At 29.5% G+C, this 15,704-nt stretch overlaps 4 protein-coding genes and 1 long non-coding RNA gene across 8 annotated transcripts in view; 3 read left to right on the forward strand and 2 right to left on the reverse strand.

Annotated features, from left to right (window-relative positions):
• The window catches only part of LOC143143915 (polyamine-transporting ATPase 13A3), a 19,792-nt gene extending 15,116 nt beyond the window's left edge, over positions 1 to 4,676 (forward strand). Inside the window, exons 11-18 of the mRNA XM_076305800.1 lie at positions 57 to 257; positions 376 to 561; positions 956 to 1,330; positions 1,609 to 1,750; positions 1,840 to 1,988; positions 2,086 to 2,314; positions 2,401 to 2,482; positions 3,203 to 4,676. Of these exons, the coding sequence (XP_076161915.1) occupies positions 57 to 257; positions 376 to 561; positions 956 to 1,330; positions 1,609 to 1,750; positions 1,840 to 1,988; positions 2,086 to 2,314; positions 2,401 to 2,482; positions 3,203 to 4,241 (2,403 nt within the window). The 3' untranslated portion in view covers positions 4,242 to 4,676. The remainder of the gene's footprint in view (positions 1 to 56; positions 258 to 375; positions 562 to 955; positions 1,331 to 1,608; positions 1,751 to 1,839; positions 1,989 to 2,085; positions 2,315 to 2,400; positions 2,483 to 3,202) is intronic.
• Positions 4,399 to 7,280, reverse strand: LOC143143917 (testis-expressed protein 10). Its single transcript, XM_076305805.1, has 5 exons — positions 6,702 to 7,280; positions 5,432 to 6,611; positions 5,116 to 5,353; positions 4,831 to 4,985; positions 4,399 to 4,756 (listed from the first exon to the last, which is right to left on the reverse strand). Exons 1-5 carry the CDS (start codon positions 6,900 to 6,902, stop codon positions 4,653 to 4,655), a joined length of 1,878 nt encoding a protein of 625 aa, XP_076161920.1. The 5' UTR covers positions 6,903 to 7,280; the 3' UTR covers positions 4,399 to 4,652.
• Positions 7,234 to 12,408, forward strand: Hmt-1 (ABC transporter ATP-binding protein/permease Hmt-1). Of its 4 annotated transcripts, XR_012991288.1 has the most exons (13): positions 7,234 to 7,369; positions 7,748 to 7,854; positions 8,019 to 8,550; positions 8,628 to 8,827; positions 8,971 to 9,133; positions 9,426 to 9,637; positions 9,717 to 9,863; positions 9,950 to 10,173; positions 10,271 to 10,551; positions 10,632 to 10,732; positions 10,809 to 11,310; positions 11,392 to 11,838; positions 12,226 to 12,408. XR_012991288.1 is itself a non-coding variant. In XM_076305801.1 (12 exons), the coding sequence occupies exons 3-12, from the start codon at positions 8,242 to 8,244 to the stop codon at positions 11,779 to 11,781; spliced, it is 2,529 nt and encodes an 842-aa protein (XP_076161916.1). In that variant the 5' UTR covers positions 7,234 to 7,369; positions 7,748 to 7,854; positions 8,019 to 8,241; the 3' UTR covers positions 11,782 to 11,968. The 4 variants fall into 4 exon arrangements, 3 of the variants coding, with proteins under 3 accessions (XP_076161916.1, XP_076161918.1, XP_076161919.1); XM_076305801.1 differs by lacking the exon at positions 12,226 to 12,408 and having other exon boundaries at positions 11,392 to 11,968; XM_076305803.1 differs by lacking the exon at positions 12,226 to 12,408 and having other exon boundaries at positions 8,235 to 8,550; positions 11,392 to 11,968.
• Positions 12,057 to 12,887, reverse strand: LOC143143919 (uncharacterized). Its single transcript, XR_012991289.1, has 2 exons — positions 12,698 to 12,887; positions 12,057 to 12,465 (listed from the first exon to the last, which is right to left on the reverse strand). It is a non-coding gene; the product is annotated as an uncharacterized LOC143143919 (long non-coding RNA).
• Positions 12,888 to 12,909: 22 nt separating this feature from the next.
• On the forward strand, positions 12,910 to 15,186 carry LOC143143918 (serine/threonine-protein kinase 16). Its single transcript, XM_076305806.1, has 6 exons — positions 12,910 to 13,128; positions 13,421 to 13,655; positions 13,747 to 13,951; positions 14,035 to 14,189; positions 14,260 to 14,394; positions 14,622 to 15,186. Exons 1-6 carry the CDS (start codon positions 13,019 to 13,021, stop codon positions 14,736 to 14,738), a joined length of 957 nt encoding a protein of 318 aa, XP_076161921.1. The 5' UTR covers positions 12,910 to 13,018; the 3' UTR covers positions 14,739 to 15,186.
• The last annotated feature ends 518 nt before the right edge of the window (positions 15,187 to 15,704 follow it).

Here is a 15,704-nt window from a genome sequence, read left to right on the forward strand (position 1 = left end):
TCGATTTTTGGTAAAATTTGTATTAAAATGTAATATTGATTGCCGCGTCACTGTAGGCATCCAGAGGGATCACGGCTGGCGATATAGCTATAAAAGCGTTAGATATAATCACGATAGTGATTCCTCCAGCATTGCCGGCTGCGATGACGGTGGGAAAGCTCTACGCTCAATCGAGATTGAAAAGAGCACAAATATATTGTATTAACAATAGAGTCATTAATGTATCCGGCAGTATAAATTGCGTATGTTTCGATAAGGTAAGAATTACTCGTGTATATTGTATTATACAATTAAAAGAAAAATTGTAGAAGTATCCATTGTGGTTGTTTCAAAATTCATTTAATTCAAAGTTAAGAGTTTCCTTCACTTTTGCAGACCGGAACTTTAACAGAAGATGGCTTGGACATGTGGGGCATTGTACCTTGCACGAATGGCGTCCTTGGTGAATCAGAGAGAAGTGTTCCTAAGTTAAACAACCACCCCCTTTTCGAGGGGATGTTAGTTTGTCACAGTTTGACTCTAATCGACGATGAACTATGCGGAGATCCTCTAGATATTAAAGTACTTGTCAAAGTTTGAGCTCTACTTAAATCGCATGTCGAGTGTTACGCCATTCGTCCACGAATAACTACGAAATTTGTATTTTTACGAGCAAGTCCTTAATATAGATTTTTAGATTTCAAGAGCAACGAGAGAAACAGATTTGTTCGATGTTAATTCTAAAATTTAACATGAATACAACAGACAATTTAAATTACGGTACATAAGTCATAAATTAAAACCGTGTTGTTAAAACATCTTGTTCTCAAGATCAAAAAATTTACGTTAAGGACTTTCTATTCTATGAAAAAATCTGGAGTAAATTTACAGGAAAATTTTTCTAAAATCGGTTCGACGGTTAATGTATTGATTGAATAATTTATTTTCTCGGTAATTGTTATCTACGTGCTTTTAGATGTTTGAAAGCACCGGATGGATATTAGAAGAATCAGACACCGGGCACTTAAACAAATACGATCTCATAGCGCCAACCATCGTGAAACCTCCGAAGGGTACCAGTTTCATGGAGAACATGAACGAAATATCTGAAATAGGGATTGTGCAACAGTATCAATTTTCAAGCTCTCTACAACGAATGTCTGTGATAGTACGCATACTTGGATCGGAAACTTTTAAAGCCTACACGAAAGGATCACCTGAAATGATACTTAGTCTGAGTAAACCGGAAACTATTCCCAAAGATATCATGTTTTGCTTAAAACGTTACACGGAACAGGGTTATCGGGTTATAGCTATGGGTCGAACAGTATTGACCGAGAATAGTACTAAGGTAATTAAAACTGTCATACGGACCTAATCAATTTTTGTTTTCTATACCGAATCCTTCCATTACGTTAAAAGACAGAAAAAAATTGTATTTTAAGAACGTGTATCATTTTTATTGAACGTATTCGATAAGCTTGGCAAACGCACGACTTTATACGTTACGTTCGTTTCAACATTTTGAAAACGCTGTACTCGTGCTAATCGTTATCTGTCTGAGCGTAATCGACGTTGTGCTCGACGTAAATCATATTTCATTTTCATGGTTTACATTTTTATGCGCAGATAACGAAGCTGCACCGAGACGCGGTCGAACAAAACCTTGAGTTCTTAGGTTTAGTTATCATGGAGAACAGATTAAAAGCACCGACCATACCGGTGATCAAGGAACTGAGAGCAGCCAATATACATGTTTTGATGATCACGGGTAATTGAGGTTTAGCAATTCATCGCTGGTAGAAAGCGAAATGATTTATACATGTTTAGAATGTAAAACGCTAAAACAAGTTATTTCAGGGGACAACATTCAAACTGCAGTAAGCGTTGCAAAAGAGTGCGGCATTTTGTCGCCGCAAGAGTCTGTGATAGACGTGACCATAGTTATGAAAGAAAACCAAGTGCAACCAGAGATTTATTTCAATGCTCAAGAATTATCTCCGAAATTGGTAATTTGATTTAATTACACGAACGATTGTTTTCAAAAAGAAACACCCAAGGGAGAGAAGAAAGTAATTACCTATTCCCTTCTTTTTTTTTTTAAAGAATCTACCGAGTAAAAAGCTCAGGATAACAGAATTACAAGATATAGAACAAAATGTAGGCAATAGTAATTATCGGTTCGCGTTAACTGGTCAGTCGTGGCAGTTGCTGCGTGAGCATTATCCGGACATCGTGCCGAAAATATGTGTACGCGGTGCAATATTTGCCAGGATGACCAGCGACCAGAAGCAACAATTAGTGTTAGAGTTGATGCAACTCGGATATTATGTTGGTATGCGTTGATTTCTAACATTTATTATACTTAATTGCATTACACCGTACGATAGTCATTTCAAAATGGTTTCGTAAACATTACAGCTATGTGTGGAGATGGTGCTAATGATTGTGGTGCTCTGAGAGCCGCGCACGCTGGTGTATCCTTATCCGAAGCAGAATCTAGGTAATACCTTACACTTATAAAATACCGTGGAATTGAAGTTGTGATTTCGTGCGGCGAAGTTGTTTTTAAAATTTTTGGCACAATACATAATATACAATAGATATGCAAGTTAATTTGTAAATGGTATCACAAAATTCACAAGTGCATTCCATGACCCCGAATTAAGCAAAAATTTCTAATAAATATAGAGCCATACATTTCTTTTGTTTATGAGGTGTAGCGACTTTAAGTTATTATACTTTTATATAATAATTGAGTGAAACTCAATTGGCCGCTCAAGGCCACTTCCGAGAAGCGAGTGTTACTTTTGTGCTAAGTTAATTTGCCTCGTCGCTTGAAAGAGAGAGCGTGTATTTACAGGCTTGCGCAAAGAGACATGAGGTGAAGCGGTATGGTGGGGATAACCCTATAATGACAGTCACAGAACGTTGATACACTAAGATCATTATCTATCGCACTTATCGAAACTTCCAGCTAGTCTTGTACTATTTGCATTAAACAAAAGTTTTGCAAACCCATGTCCATTAAGCCATTTTCTAAGTCTCAAGTGTATAATACGTTCGTAATTAACCTCATAACAAAAAAAAAACTTAATGTTTAACTTATTTATACTTTACTTTATTCTGTGTCTCTCTACGATGCTTACTAGATTTTATTGTCCTAACTGAGAAAAATATTTTTCCAATATTAATGTTCGACAATATATCTTTTTTTTTTTAGTGTCGCAAGTCCTTTTACATCTAAGGTACCTGACATTACTTGTGTTCCAAAGGTGGTAAGGGAAGGTCGAGCTGCGTTGGTGACATCGTTTGGAATTTTTAAATTCATGGTTACTTATTCTCTTACAGAATTTTTGTCCGTCATAATTCTGTACTCAATTGATTCGAACTTAACGGATTTAGAGTTTCTCTTCATTGATATATGCCTTATTGTTAATTTTGCCTCATTTTTCGGAAAAACCGGAGCATATGAAAAGAAACTGGTAAAAAAGCCCCCGATGACTAGTCTTTTAAGTTTTACGACAATCTTCTCTTTGACTGTACATATGTTAATTATGACTATTTTTCAAGCTATCGCTTACCACATGGTGCGTACTTTTCCTTGGTTCACGCCATTTATTCATACAGACAAAATTGGATACACGTGTTACGAAAATTATTCCGTGTATTGCGTCTCCATGTTCCAGTACATAACTATGGCAATAATATTTTCACGCGGAAAGCCGTACCGAAAAGCTATTTTTACGAACATTGCTTTCATAGTTTCCATAATGTTATTAACTATCGTCTGTATATACATCACAGTCTATCCTGCAGAGTGGATTGTAAATTTGCTTGAGTTGCTTGTGCCTCCGACTTATGACTGGAAGATCATTATTTTGGCACTTGCTCTAGCGAACTTCGTAGTTTGTATCTTTATTGAAACATTCGTGATAGAATACATGATCGAAAAGATATTAAAATCAAAGTTTTATCGGCCGGAGGCATCTAAGAAAGAATATTTGAGAGTAGAACATGAACTGAAGAATAACTCGAGTTGGCCAAAACTTAATAAAGAATTACCCACTTTACCATTAACACCAAGCGTAGAAAACATAATTAACGTAACGTATTCAAAAGAACAGCCTTATGCAAACAAAGTTGAAAAGAATTTAATAGATAAAAAACACAAGGATAATAATAGATTATATGCATTTGATAATTATACATTTGTAGATGACGAATCAACGCGAAATACGAACATGATAACTAGATTTTAAGATATACTTGGAAATTTGAATACTTTATCAGAAGCTAAAGGTCTTGACTTTAGTTGATAAAGACGAGTATAATTGATGGAGAGGGAATCAATTATCATACCAGTATTTGTACATAAGTATTATGGAATATTTCCAAAACAGTTAAGAATTTCACTACAGAATTGTACAAAACAAATGTGGGATAAAATTTGTAATTATTGTATGTATACGATAAAATATCACATATTTTTAATAACCATTGAAACGTATTAATCTAATGATTTTGACGATTGCATTTTACTAGATAGTTCTTTTAAATTTCCCTATTGCAAGAATCATTAATTTATTAATCAAGTGGAATACTGTTTCTTTTAAGTACATAAGAAACATGTATGTAACATTCATATTTATTATAAAAAATATATTTCTTACTTAATAAAAAATTTGAGCATCTAAGAAATAAAATAAGTTACATATCATAAGACGAGATTGTTTCTCATCTTCTGATCCAAGAATTTCGATTTTTTTAGCGTTTTCTGTAATATAAATAATAGACACATTGTTTATATACACATATACAGTAATAAAGATAATATTTTCAAGTATTTACCTATAATGTCATTGTAATTTGTTACAAGTTCTTTTTGAATCCAATTTCTGTAACGAAGCACAACTTTGTTTATTATTTGTATTGTATGTTCGTGTATCCTTGGCTTTAAAAGAAGATTTGGTAGCGTTGAAATGAATTCCTTAAATGCACATTCCCTACAAAGTATATAAATTTTTGTAGAAATTATAAATAAAATTAACTTGTGGAAATTTTTTTTTAATAAAGAATACTATTCTTGTCAATTATAGTAAGTAAAATTTCAAAAAAAATAATAAAAGAAATTACCTGTGTAATTCATGTAAAGTATGATCCAACATAATATCACTAATAAGTGAAAATAATTGTAATTGGACTTCTGTCTTTGAATAATTACAACATGCATTTACAACTGCTTGTAGAGTTTCATTCAGTTCAAAATGATTTTTGTACCAAATTTTACTTGCTTCCAGGAATAACGTTCTCAATAACTTGATTAACTGTGGTAATACAATGTTATTTATACTTGACCAGTTTTCAAGCTTTTCTATAAAAGGAAAAACAAAAAAGTTAAGTACAAAAGAAGACTTATTATTAATGTAAAACAATATAAACTTTGTTATACCATTTAAATACTTCATTACAGATGTACAATAATTTTTATTTAACTTAGGTACAACTTTATCATCATTGTGTATTGATGTAAACCATACATAAATTTGACAAAGTCCTAGATTATGTCCTAAACAAATATCATATGATTCGTCCACAGAAAAATCTTCTTGTCGTTTTCTATTTCGTATAGAGGAAAGCAAATTCCCAGTTGCACTTAATTTATTATAAGGAAATTTTGAAAAGAAATTTTTTACGAAACTATTCTGGAAATTGTTTTTAAACCAATATTTCATGTTTACATCACATTCAGTATGCAATATATCTATACACTCAATTATTAACTGTATAATTCCTACAGCACTTTTCAATAATTCTAATGCTTCAGCAGAGATCAGAAGTGCAGAATTATCTAAATTTTTCTCATCTGGACAAACTTCTATCCAACTATCAAATATGAGAGGCATTAATAATTCAACATATTTTATAAGTTCTTCTGCATCTAAAGTTTTTTCACCAGCATTTTCTTTCAAAACATCAGTTCGATCAAAATTAATTTCACAGTTTTGGAAATTTGTATTCAAGTAAATAGGAATGTGTTTAGTACTTTTGTCTATATGTACAACTTGTGCAGTCATGTTTAAGTTAATAGTTTGCTGTGATTTATAGAAACTAACAATAGAACTGAACATAGTAGCAAGTCTTTCCAATACTTTTATTCTCCATTTAACATTAGTATTTTTGGAATTTAAAGTTGTTGTTAATTGTCTTCCAGGTTTCATTTCAGTATGCAATCTAGAGATCATGTCTAAAAAATTTGGTAATACTTTGTTACTGTTTCGTGCCAAAATATTACTACAATTTTGCACAAGTACATCCAGAAAAAGCAAAGAATCTTCTTTAATACGAGGATCTAAATGTGTCATAGCACATCTCAAATATGAAATCAAAACATTGCAATATGGATAAAGTTGCTCATTAGATACTGGACCAAGAATTAAATTTAAAACTTTAAAAGAATCATGTCTTATATTTTTTTCTTTATCAAGAGACAATGCACAAATGCCTTGCAAAAGAGATCCAAACTGTGAACTTAATAAGTCCAAAGAATGCTGTGACAAAATTTCTTTCAGTTCTCTTACAGCATCTTGTCGAACTGTTGAATTATAATGTTGAAGATGTGATAATAAATCCTAAAAATTACATACATACATTAGAGAAAAGTACATATACACAACAGACTCACAAAATAAGTAATACTAATTAATAATTTATAATATTACTTTAACATTAAGCTTCCTTTTACTAAGAATTTCTGTATCATCGCGATGTTTCAATTGTTCGCGTATCACAATCTTTTTAACTTTGAACGTCGGATCTGTGATATTTAATCCCTTTGGTAATTGTTTTGTTTTCTTTGCTTTCAACTTCACTTTAGCCCTTTCAGACTTTAAATGCTTCGTGTGCTTATGACCTTTACCCATGATTAATTACTTTGTAACCAAACAGATTTACACTGGATATGAATTAGTATGTATGTACAAATTATTTTTTCTCAATTTAAGGTTAAATTAATATAACATACAATTCAATGTAATATTTTTATACAAATTATGTTACATAAAAATCTTCACGTAAACTAATTAGAATACGATATACAATAGTTCAATTAAGACACGTGCAATTTGTGATACAATAGCAGAATACACATTATGCTTTCAAAATTGTGTTATTGTACAGTAAGGTTATGTATCCATGAAGCACAACGGCACAGTCGTCACATGTCATGTGACATACATGCATGCATACATGCATATACACGAGTAATCCCAAGTGACCTGTCAAACTGTGCAACTGATGTACGTGATAATATAAATTTGATGTATTTGAAAATTATAATTTTTTAAAGTTATAAGAAAAAAATTTCTTCTAATGTAAATTACATTTTCATGTTAGTACTGTTTTTAATATGTTTTTAATCATTCGACAGCATTAGGTTAGGCTATCGTTTCAAACAAATTTATTCCTGTTTAGTATTTCAAATCGTTAATCAAAGTACATACGTTGAACATGATGATGCAGATTTCTCGAAAAAAAGATTAAAAGATCTTGTTCTTTCAGGTGTTTTATATTACAAATAAATTGTAATGAAAGCATTAGCTTTCTCCAAGTGAAATTTTGAACTGTTATTTATTCTATTTCAATTTCTCTTTGACATTTTATATCGCGATGTTAGTTTCTATTACACACACAGATTATTTTGCAACAATTTTATTTATTAGAACATTTTATTAGAATATCTTTTAATTCATAAATTTGTTTCCTCTAGATATATATAATTGTATATGATAAAGAAAACTACTGAACTAACAAAAACTACTCAAAATTCGAAATTAAAAATTATTTCTATAAATATACTTCTCATATTTATATCATGTAAGTATAATAAAAGTATAACTTATATAATCACATTGTTTATCATAATATAGATACGTATCTAAAGATAAGTTTCTAAATGATTTAGATATTCTCATGTAAAAGTAACTGAAACAGATATATTTCAATAAGAAATTAGTAACATATGGTATGTGATTTTTCAGATACTATAAATATATTCAGCTATTAAATTTCATAGAATAAATGTGCAAATGAGGACAACAATTGCATATAAGACAAATAGCATAATAAAAAAAAAAAGATAATACAAATAATAAATTAGCAAGTTCAGTATCGTACAAAAATAATAGCAAAAATATTGTTTAAAAATTTGTTTTTAATGGTTTCTTAATGATATATTAAAATTTAAACTTTAAAAGATTCAAGATGAGTGCAACAATGACTTATTGTCCTCTAAATACAACGTTTACTGAGATTTGGGTAGAACATGGAGTGTCAAAATGTTTCATGGATACTATTAGTACTGTTGTGATTTCATTGTATTTATTGATTTTTGGTACGATACAACTTTGGATGTATCGAAAGTATGGAACCGAAACTGGTGCAGCTTCATTATCAAAAAATAAATTATATGTTATGCAAAAAGTTCTTCTATACTTTGTTCCAATACTCAGTGTAACAAGAATAATTCTACAGGCAACAGTTTTGGATGATAAGAAAGTTTATGGCTATATGGTAACAATTTTACTTTACTCATATATATGTATATATATACATAATAATATTGCTTAAAATTACCTTAATTCTTTTAGATTCTCACAACAGTATTAACTGTAATTGTTTATCCATATTCTGTGTACATATTGAGAGTAGAGAGACACAAACTGTTACCAAGTGTGCCATCACGTGGTCATGGACTTGTTTTGTTAGGTTTTTGGACTTTAGCATTTGCTGCTGAAAATCTTGTCTACATTAACATTGACAAACTTGAATGGTGGTTTCATTTAAATACGTAAGTTCGAAATAAACCTGTTATTTAAACCTATATATACATACATGAATACATTTTTAAGCTCACATTGTTAATGGAAAAACTATATTTTCTCAATGTGCCTAGTGGAGTATTTTCTATGTGTTTGTGTGTGGTATTTACAGATTAACGGACCAAATTGAGATGGCATTATTCATTGTACGTTACATCAGTACTCTTACTATCTTTGCCTTAGGACTAAAAGCTCCTGGAATAACTCGAAACACAGATCCTGATTATCATACTCTTAATGATGATCCAGCTACACAGACAAGATATTATCAAGGTGTAAGTTAATAAATATAATCTTGTCTACCAAACAAAGTAGTTTTTACTGATCAAAATCTTGTAACTATGGTTATAATGTAACTATTAGTGAATTACAGAGAGTCCAATAATAATATTATATGATTTGATTAAAAATAATAAACCAAGATATATAAAACAAAGAAATTATCTGTACATGTGCATATAGTAAATTTTTATGTGTAAATAATTTTATAACACTAAAAGTGTACATTTATTATTTGCTTAATTTATTTTAATATGATATAATTATTAATAATATGATTATTTACAGAGACCTGATGATACCACTTCTGCATGGAAGAATGCCTGGTATAAGATAAAAACTTTGGCACCATTTTTGTGGCCCAAAAATAGTTTTCTGCTTCAATTGAGAGTTATATTTTGCTTTATATTACTCATATTAGGACGTCTCATAAATCTGTGTGTTCCAATTTATAATAAAAGGATTGTGGACAGTGTTGTTATAGATCCTGGAGTATTTAGGTACAGAAAATTCTTAAAAATAAGTTTAGAAAATACATAAATATTATTTAATTCATTAAATGTTTGACCTCTATAACAGGTGGGATCTCATATTAATATATGTAGGATTCAAATTCTTACAAGGTGGAGGTACAGGTGGCATGGGACTACTGAACAATCTAAGATCATTCTTATGGATTCGTATACAACAATATACAACTCGTGAAATGCAAGTAGAGTTGTTCAGGTGAATATTTTACTATTTTCGTTTTTGTAAGTTTACTTGGTTAAATTTATATTTATACCTTATTTCTGTAATATATATTTCTTCAGGCATTTACATAGTTTAAGTTTACGCTGGCATCTTAGAAGGAAAACTGGTGAAGTTTTGAGAGTTATGGATCGTGGTACAGAGTCTATAAACAATCTGCTTAATTACATTCTCTTCTCCATACTACCAACCATTGTTGATATAATTGTGGCTATTGTATTCTTTATTAACGCCTTTAACAAGTGGTTTGGTTTAATTGTATTTGTAACTATGACTCTTTATATAGGTGATTATATTATATATTTCTAATTCTTCAATGATTTAATATTATGACTAGTTTTAACATGTTTTCAAATTTTATAAAATGTCGATATTTATTCTAGTTACTACAATTATGGTTACTGAATGGCGTACTAAGTTTCAAAGACGTATGAATTTAGCAGATAATGCACAAAAAGCAAAAAATGTTGATAGTTTACTCAATTTTGAAACAGTAAAATATTATGGAGCAGAATCATACGAAGTAGATAGTTATAGAAAATCAATATTAGAATTTCAAGTAGAAGAATGGCAATCGATGATTACATTAAATATTTTAAACACCTTGCAAAATATAATCGTTTCTGGCGGTTTATTGGCTGGATCTTTACTTTGTTTGTATATGGTCAATATATAAAATATTTTCATTTCTTTCAAATTTGAGAAACGCTAAAGAAATATGTATCATACATTTATTGATTACAGATTGTGACTAATCAAGGTTTAACAATTGGTAGTTATGTTTTATTTGCAAGTTATATCCTCCAACTTTATGTACCATTAAATTGGTTTGGAACATATTATCGGTAAGTAATTATGCTAATCTTTTTTGATAAACTAAAAAGCATTCTATTAATTAGAAAAAAATTTGTGCATTTATAGTGCTATACAAAAGAATTTTGTTGATATGGATAACATGTTCGATCTTCTCAAAGAAGAACAAGAAGTGATTGATGCACCAGGTGCTGGACCATTAATAGTAAAACATGGTCAGGTAGAATTCTCAAAGGTGTCATTTGGTTACACCCCCGAGAAAATTGTATTAAAAAATATTAGCTTTGTCGCTCCTGGAGGAAAAACTATTGCTCTGGTTGGACCTTCCGGAGCCGGAAAATCGACTATCATACGGCTATTATTCAGGTTTTATGATGTACAGCAAGGTGCGATTTTAATAGACCAGCAGAATATTAAAACAGTTAAACAAGATTCGTTAAGACGCGCAATAGGTGTTGTACCTCAAGATACAGTATTGTTCAATAACACCATAAAATATAATATTCAATATGGTCGCATTGAAGCGGTAGATGCAGACGTAATAACGGCGGCTAAAAATGCAGACATTCATGAACGAATTCTTTCATTTCCAAATGGTTATGAAACGCAGGTATTTCCTAATTAATAAATCAGATTACATTTAATTTAATTATAGATTAAAAATTATCAGTATTTAATTGTAATTATATAGGTTGGTGAGAGAGGACTTCGTTTAAGTGGAGGAGAAAAACAACGTGTTGCTATCGCACGTACAATTTTGAAGCAACCAGCAATTGTGCTTTTAGATGAAGCAACAAGTGCACTTGATACTCAAACAGAACGCAATATTCAAGCAGCGCTAAACAACATTTGTGCTAATCGAACAACTATTATTATAGCGCACAGATTATCCACGGTAATACATGCTGACGAAATTCTCGTTTTGAAAGACGGAGAAATTGTAGAAAGAGGCAAACACGAAGAACTTATTTCTTATAATGGAATGTACCATTCCATGTGGCAAGCTCAGTTACAAAATGATCAAGAGGCTAACAAAACACCAAGTGGTGATCATTGGGAAACTGCTCTAACACCATCTTAAATGCTTCTAGGAAAAAGAATCCTCATTTGTTGAGTGTAATAATCATAATAAAAAGAAGTATGTACCTGTATCTAGAAAATAACAAAAATTTAATCATATTAAAATATACATGAGTAATTAAATACTATAAATTATAAATGTTTAGAATGTAATTTTATTTGGTTAAATAAGATATATTTCTCAGTTAGACCTTTGTGTTATTTCAACATTCTATTTATCAAAGCTCACTATAATTAAAAATATGGAACAATTATAATCTATAAGGTGGTCTAGCATATGTTTTATATCAATGCTTTTAAGAAGAGAAATATTTCATATATCAAAGTTTCACTTTTTAAAAAAATAGATACAGTAAATAGTACATTAATATTCACAAAAATTTTACTCTTACATCAATTACATATTTAGTTCCAAATAATAATTTATATCATATATTTATTGTAGTTATAATTGTGCCGTATCATTTACTGCATCAGAAAATAATAATTAAGAGATATCAACAGAATTAGAGTTTTATTCTGCAACCTGATCCTGTACTTCTGCTGTGCTTATATCTTGAAGTTGATTTGCCAATGCCTCATCTGATACCCAACCTGATTCATCAATAGGGTCTGTTACAGTTTCTTCTTGCGCACTCCAAGAATAATAACTTGCAATAAGTATCCATACAAGGATGTACACTGTCTAATAATATAAATAATGAAATAACATTGATTATATTTTATACATATAATTTTTTAAAATTCATTATTATGTATAATATTAATATTGATACTAACTTTCATATATATAATATCTATAATTTTGGAAAGATATATATTTTTAAAAAATTTTCATAAAAATCTATCATACTTTTTTAATTATTGAAATATATTTAAAAATAAAAAAAATTACTAAACGCAAATAAAAGTATTACTTTGAAAACATCTTCTTTATTCATATTGAAAAATACAAATACAACTTGTCCTGAGAAAATAATTTAAAGTAGTCTAATATTATTTATTTGAAAAAAGTTTTTTTTCACTTGTAAATTTTTCAAAAATATCCGATTTAATCAATTTGAATGACAAAAACACCAATATTATTTGCAAACAGCTGATAACCGAACATCTAACTTAATTTGCTCTGAGCTTCATGATAACATATGTATGTGACGTGTGTCAAGATGTTTGCACATCGATAAAGGAACGTATCAGGTGTATCATTAATCTATTTCTTTTATTATGCACGATACAAAATGAATAGCCTCGGCTTAAGCTTAATTTTAAAAATGGGCTGTATATGTTCCAAAGAAACTATCACAGTAAATTCAAGGAATTATACAGTTCGCGAACATCTTGGAGAAGGGCAAGTTTAATTTAAAATAGATTTTTGTAGATTATTATAATACTTTTGTTTATGTTAACTTCACAAATTAACACTTATTTTTATTAAATATTTTGTATTGAGTTTTTTCTATTATTGTCAGAGCAGATTTTATTTTAATCTTACTTAACCTAGTTTATTGCATTTCTTGATACAGAAAGTTAATAATAATGATCTTAGATTGTACTTGAAAATTTTTCGTATTAAAAAGAATTGAATCTTTCAACTACGATGAATTCATTTTTTATTTAGTTGAATTTAACTTAAATTTTAGCGGATTCAGCACTGTACTTTTAGCTGAAGATGCAGTAACACACAAAAAATATGCAATTAAAAAAATAATTTGCCATGGATTAGAGGACCAGAGATTAGCTGCAAAAGAAATAGAATATCACAATCTTGTGAAACATCCAAATGTAATAGAATGTATTGATTCCACGTATAAAGGAACAGCAGATCCTATTATTAATGCTACTAGTGAAGCATTAATTGTTTTACCATATTATCATGTAAGTTTTGTACTTTAAAATTAAGTGATTTAAATGTAGATAATGATTAAAAGTTTGAATTAAATAAATTAAGAATTTTTTTCAATTTCAGAGAGGAACACTTGCAACTGAATTAGAAAGACGTGCTAAAAACAATGATTATATGAGTGCATTGGATATTTTAAATATTTTTTTACAAATATGTGAAGGTGTGAAAGCTTTTCATGAAGCAAAACCAGACCCCCTTGCTCACAGAGATCTAAAGACTGCAAATATAGTTCTGGGTGATGGGAGTACACCTATCATAATGGACTTAGGTGCAATATCTTGGTTACCTTAGAAATTAGAATTTATTAATCCTATCATATAGAGTATTGTCAAATAAATGTTAATCTTTTAGGTTCTGTAGCACCTGCCAGAGTTAAAGTATGTGGGTCACAAGCAGCACAAACACTGCAAGATATAGCAGCAGAAAGGTGTTCAATGCCATACAGAGCACCAGAATTATTTAATGTTGAAAGTTATTGTATGGTAGATGAACGAACAGATATTTGGGTAAAATATCAAGAGAATTTTTTAAATATGTTTTTGTGCAATGTTACTTTTAGTAAAACTCTTCTTTCAGTCTTTAGGTTGCATTCTCTATGCACTCTGCTATTTTAAATCACCTTTTGACACTGTATATGAAAGAGGAGATAGTGTTGCTTTGGCTGTTATGAGTGCAAATATTACATTCCCAGAAGATACTCCTTACAATGAGGTTGAGTAATTGTGCATGTTTGGGTCCATTAATTCTAATTGTGTAAAGAGAAAGTTGCTAGCTCTGGCATTGACCAAGATGTGTACTCAAAGGTAGTTTTGGTTAATGCTTAAGCTAGAAAAATTTGTCCTCACATGATACGAATTAATAGACTACTGTTGCACACCTGATTATTTTTTGTCTAATTAAAATTTCTAAATCTAATATCTGGATCATAAATTTTGTAGGATATGCAGAATCTGGTTTTATCAATGTTAAAGGTAAATCCCATGGAACGTCCTTATATATATACTGTTATAGAAAGTGTACATGATCTTATTGCCAAGTTGGAGAACAGGGCATAATCATTCAAAGAGCAATAATTTGAATATTTGTTATTCAAACATTTATGTACAGACGATTTTTGATACTTCTTATATCATGTATACTAATTTAAAATGTCCATCACAGTGAAAAAGAAAAACGTGATACTGTAATGCAATAATGTAAGGCGGTAATTTTTGCTAACAAAACGTGAAATATTTGCATTATTTCAAAGTCCCATTTCAGACTTCTAGAAAGTAAAATTCTCAACTATGAGATTTAAGATATATTTTAAATAAGTAGATATTATTGTTCCAAAGAACATGAATTTCAGATTTATAGCATATTTATAATGTTGTTAAAAGTATAAATATGATAAAATATTTTAACACGTAATACTATTAGCGGACACTTAAATTAATAATTAGTGAGCTTTCCCTTAATTTATCTAAATATGTATTATTTTCTACTTGTCCATATATGAAATATCATTTTATATCTACATAAAATTATTATTTGATAAATTGAGCACTTTGTGTAAAAATTCTGAATTATATGTTATTTAAATGTGTAAATACAGCAACAATAAACATTAACACATTTTAGATATATATGTGAATTATGAAATAATACACTGTATTTCTTTATGTAAAACTATTTTATAGTAGTATATTTGTATGTAATATAATTTATTCAATTTTTTTAATTACTATTAACTGCTAATTGCTATCTTTTTAATTGCTAAATTTTCTATTTATTTTAGAAAATGTAAAGATTTTTTATACTTATTAAGATTCTAAATTCCCTACCTTTTAATGTTCTTGTTTAAAACTTAAATACAATTACTTAAATTTTACAGTATGATAATATAGGTTAAATAACATGATCTTTTTGCTTGTAGGAAGAAAGTAATAATGAATTTTTTTAGACACAAGTGATCCCTATGATTTATTGAATATATAATTATCAAAATATTTTTGACTCTGCAAAACAAATCCTCCTTAAAT

This window comes from Ptiloglossa arizonensis, chromosome 2 (genome assembly GCF_051014685.1).
Source record: "Ptiloglossa arizonensis isolate GNS036 chromosome 2, iyPtiAriz1_principal, whole genome shotgun sequence".
NCBI lineage: Eukaryota > Metazoa > Arthropoda > Insecta > Hymenoptera > Colletidae > Ptiloglossa > Ptiloglossa arizonensis.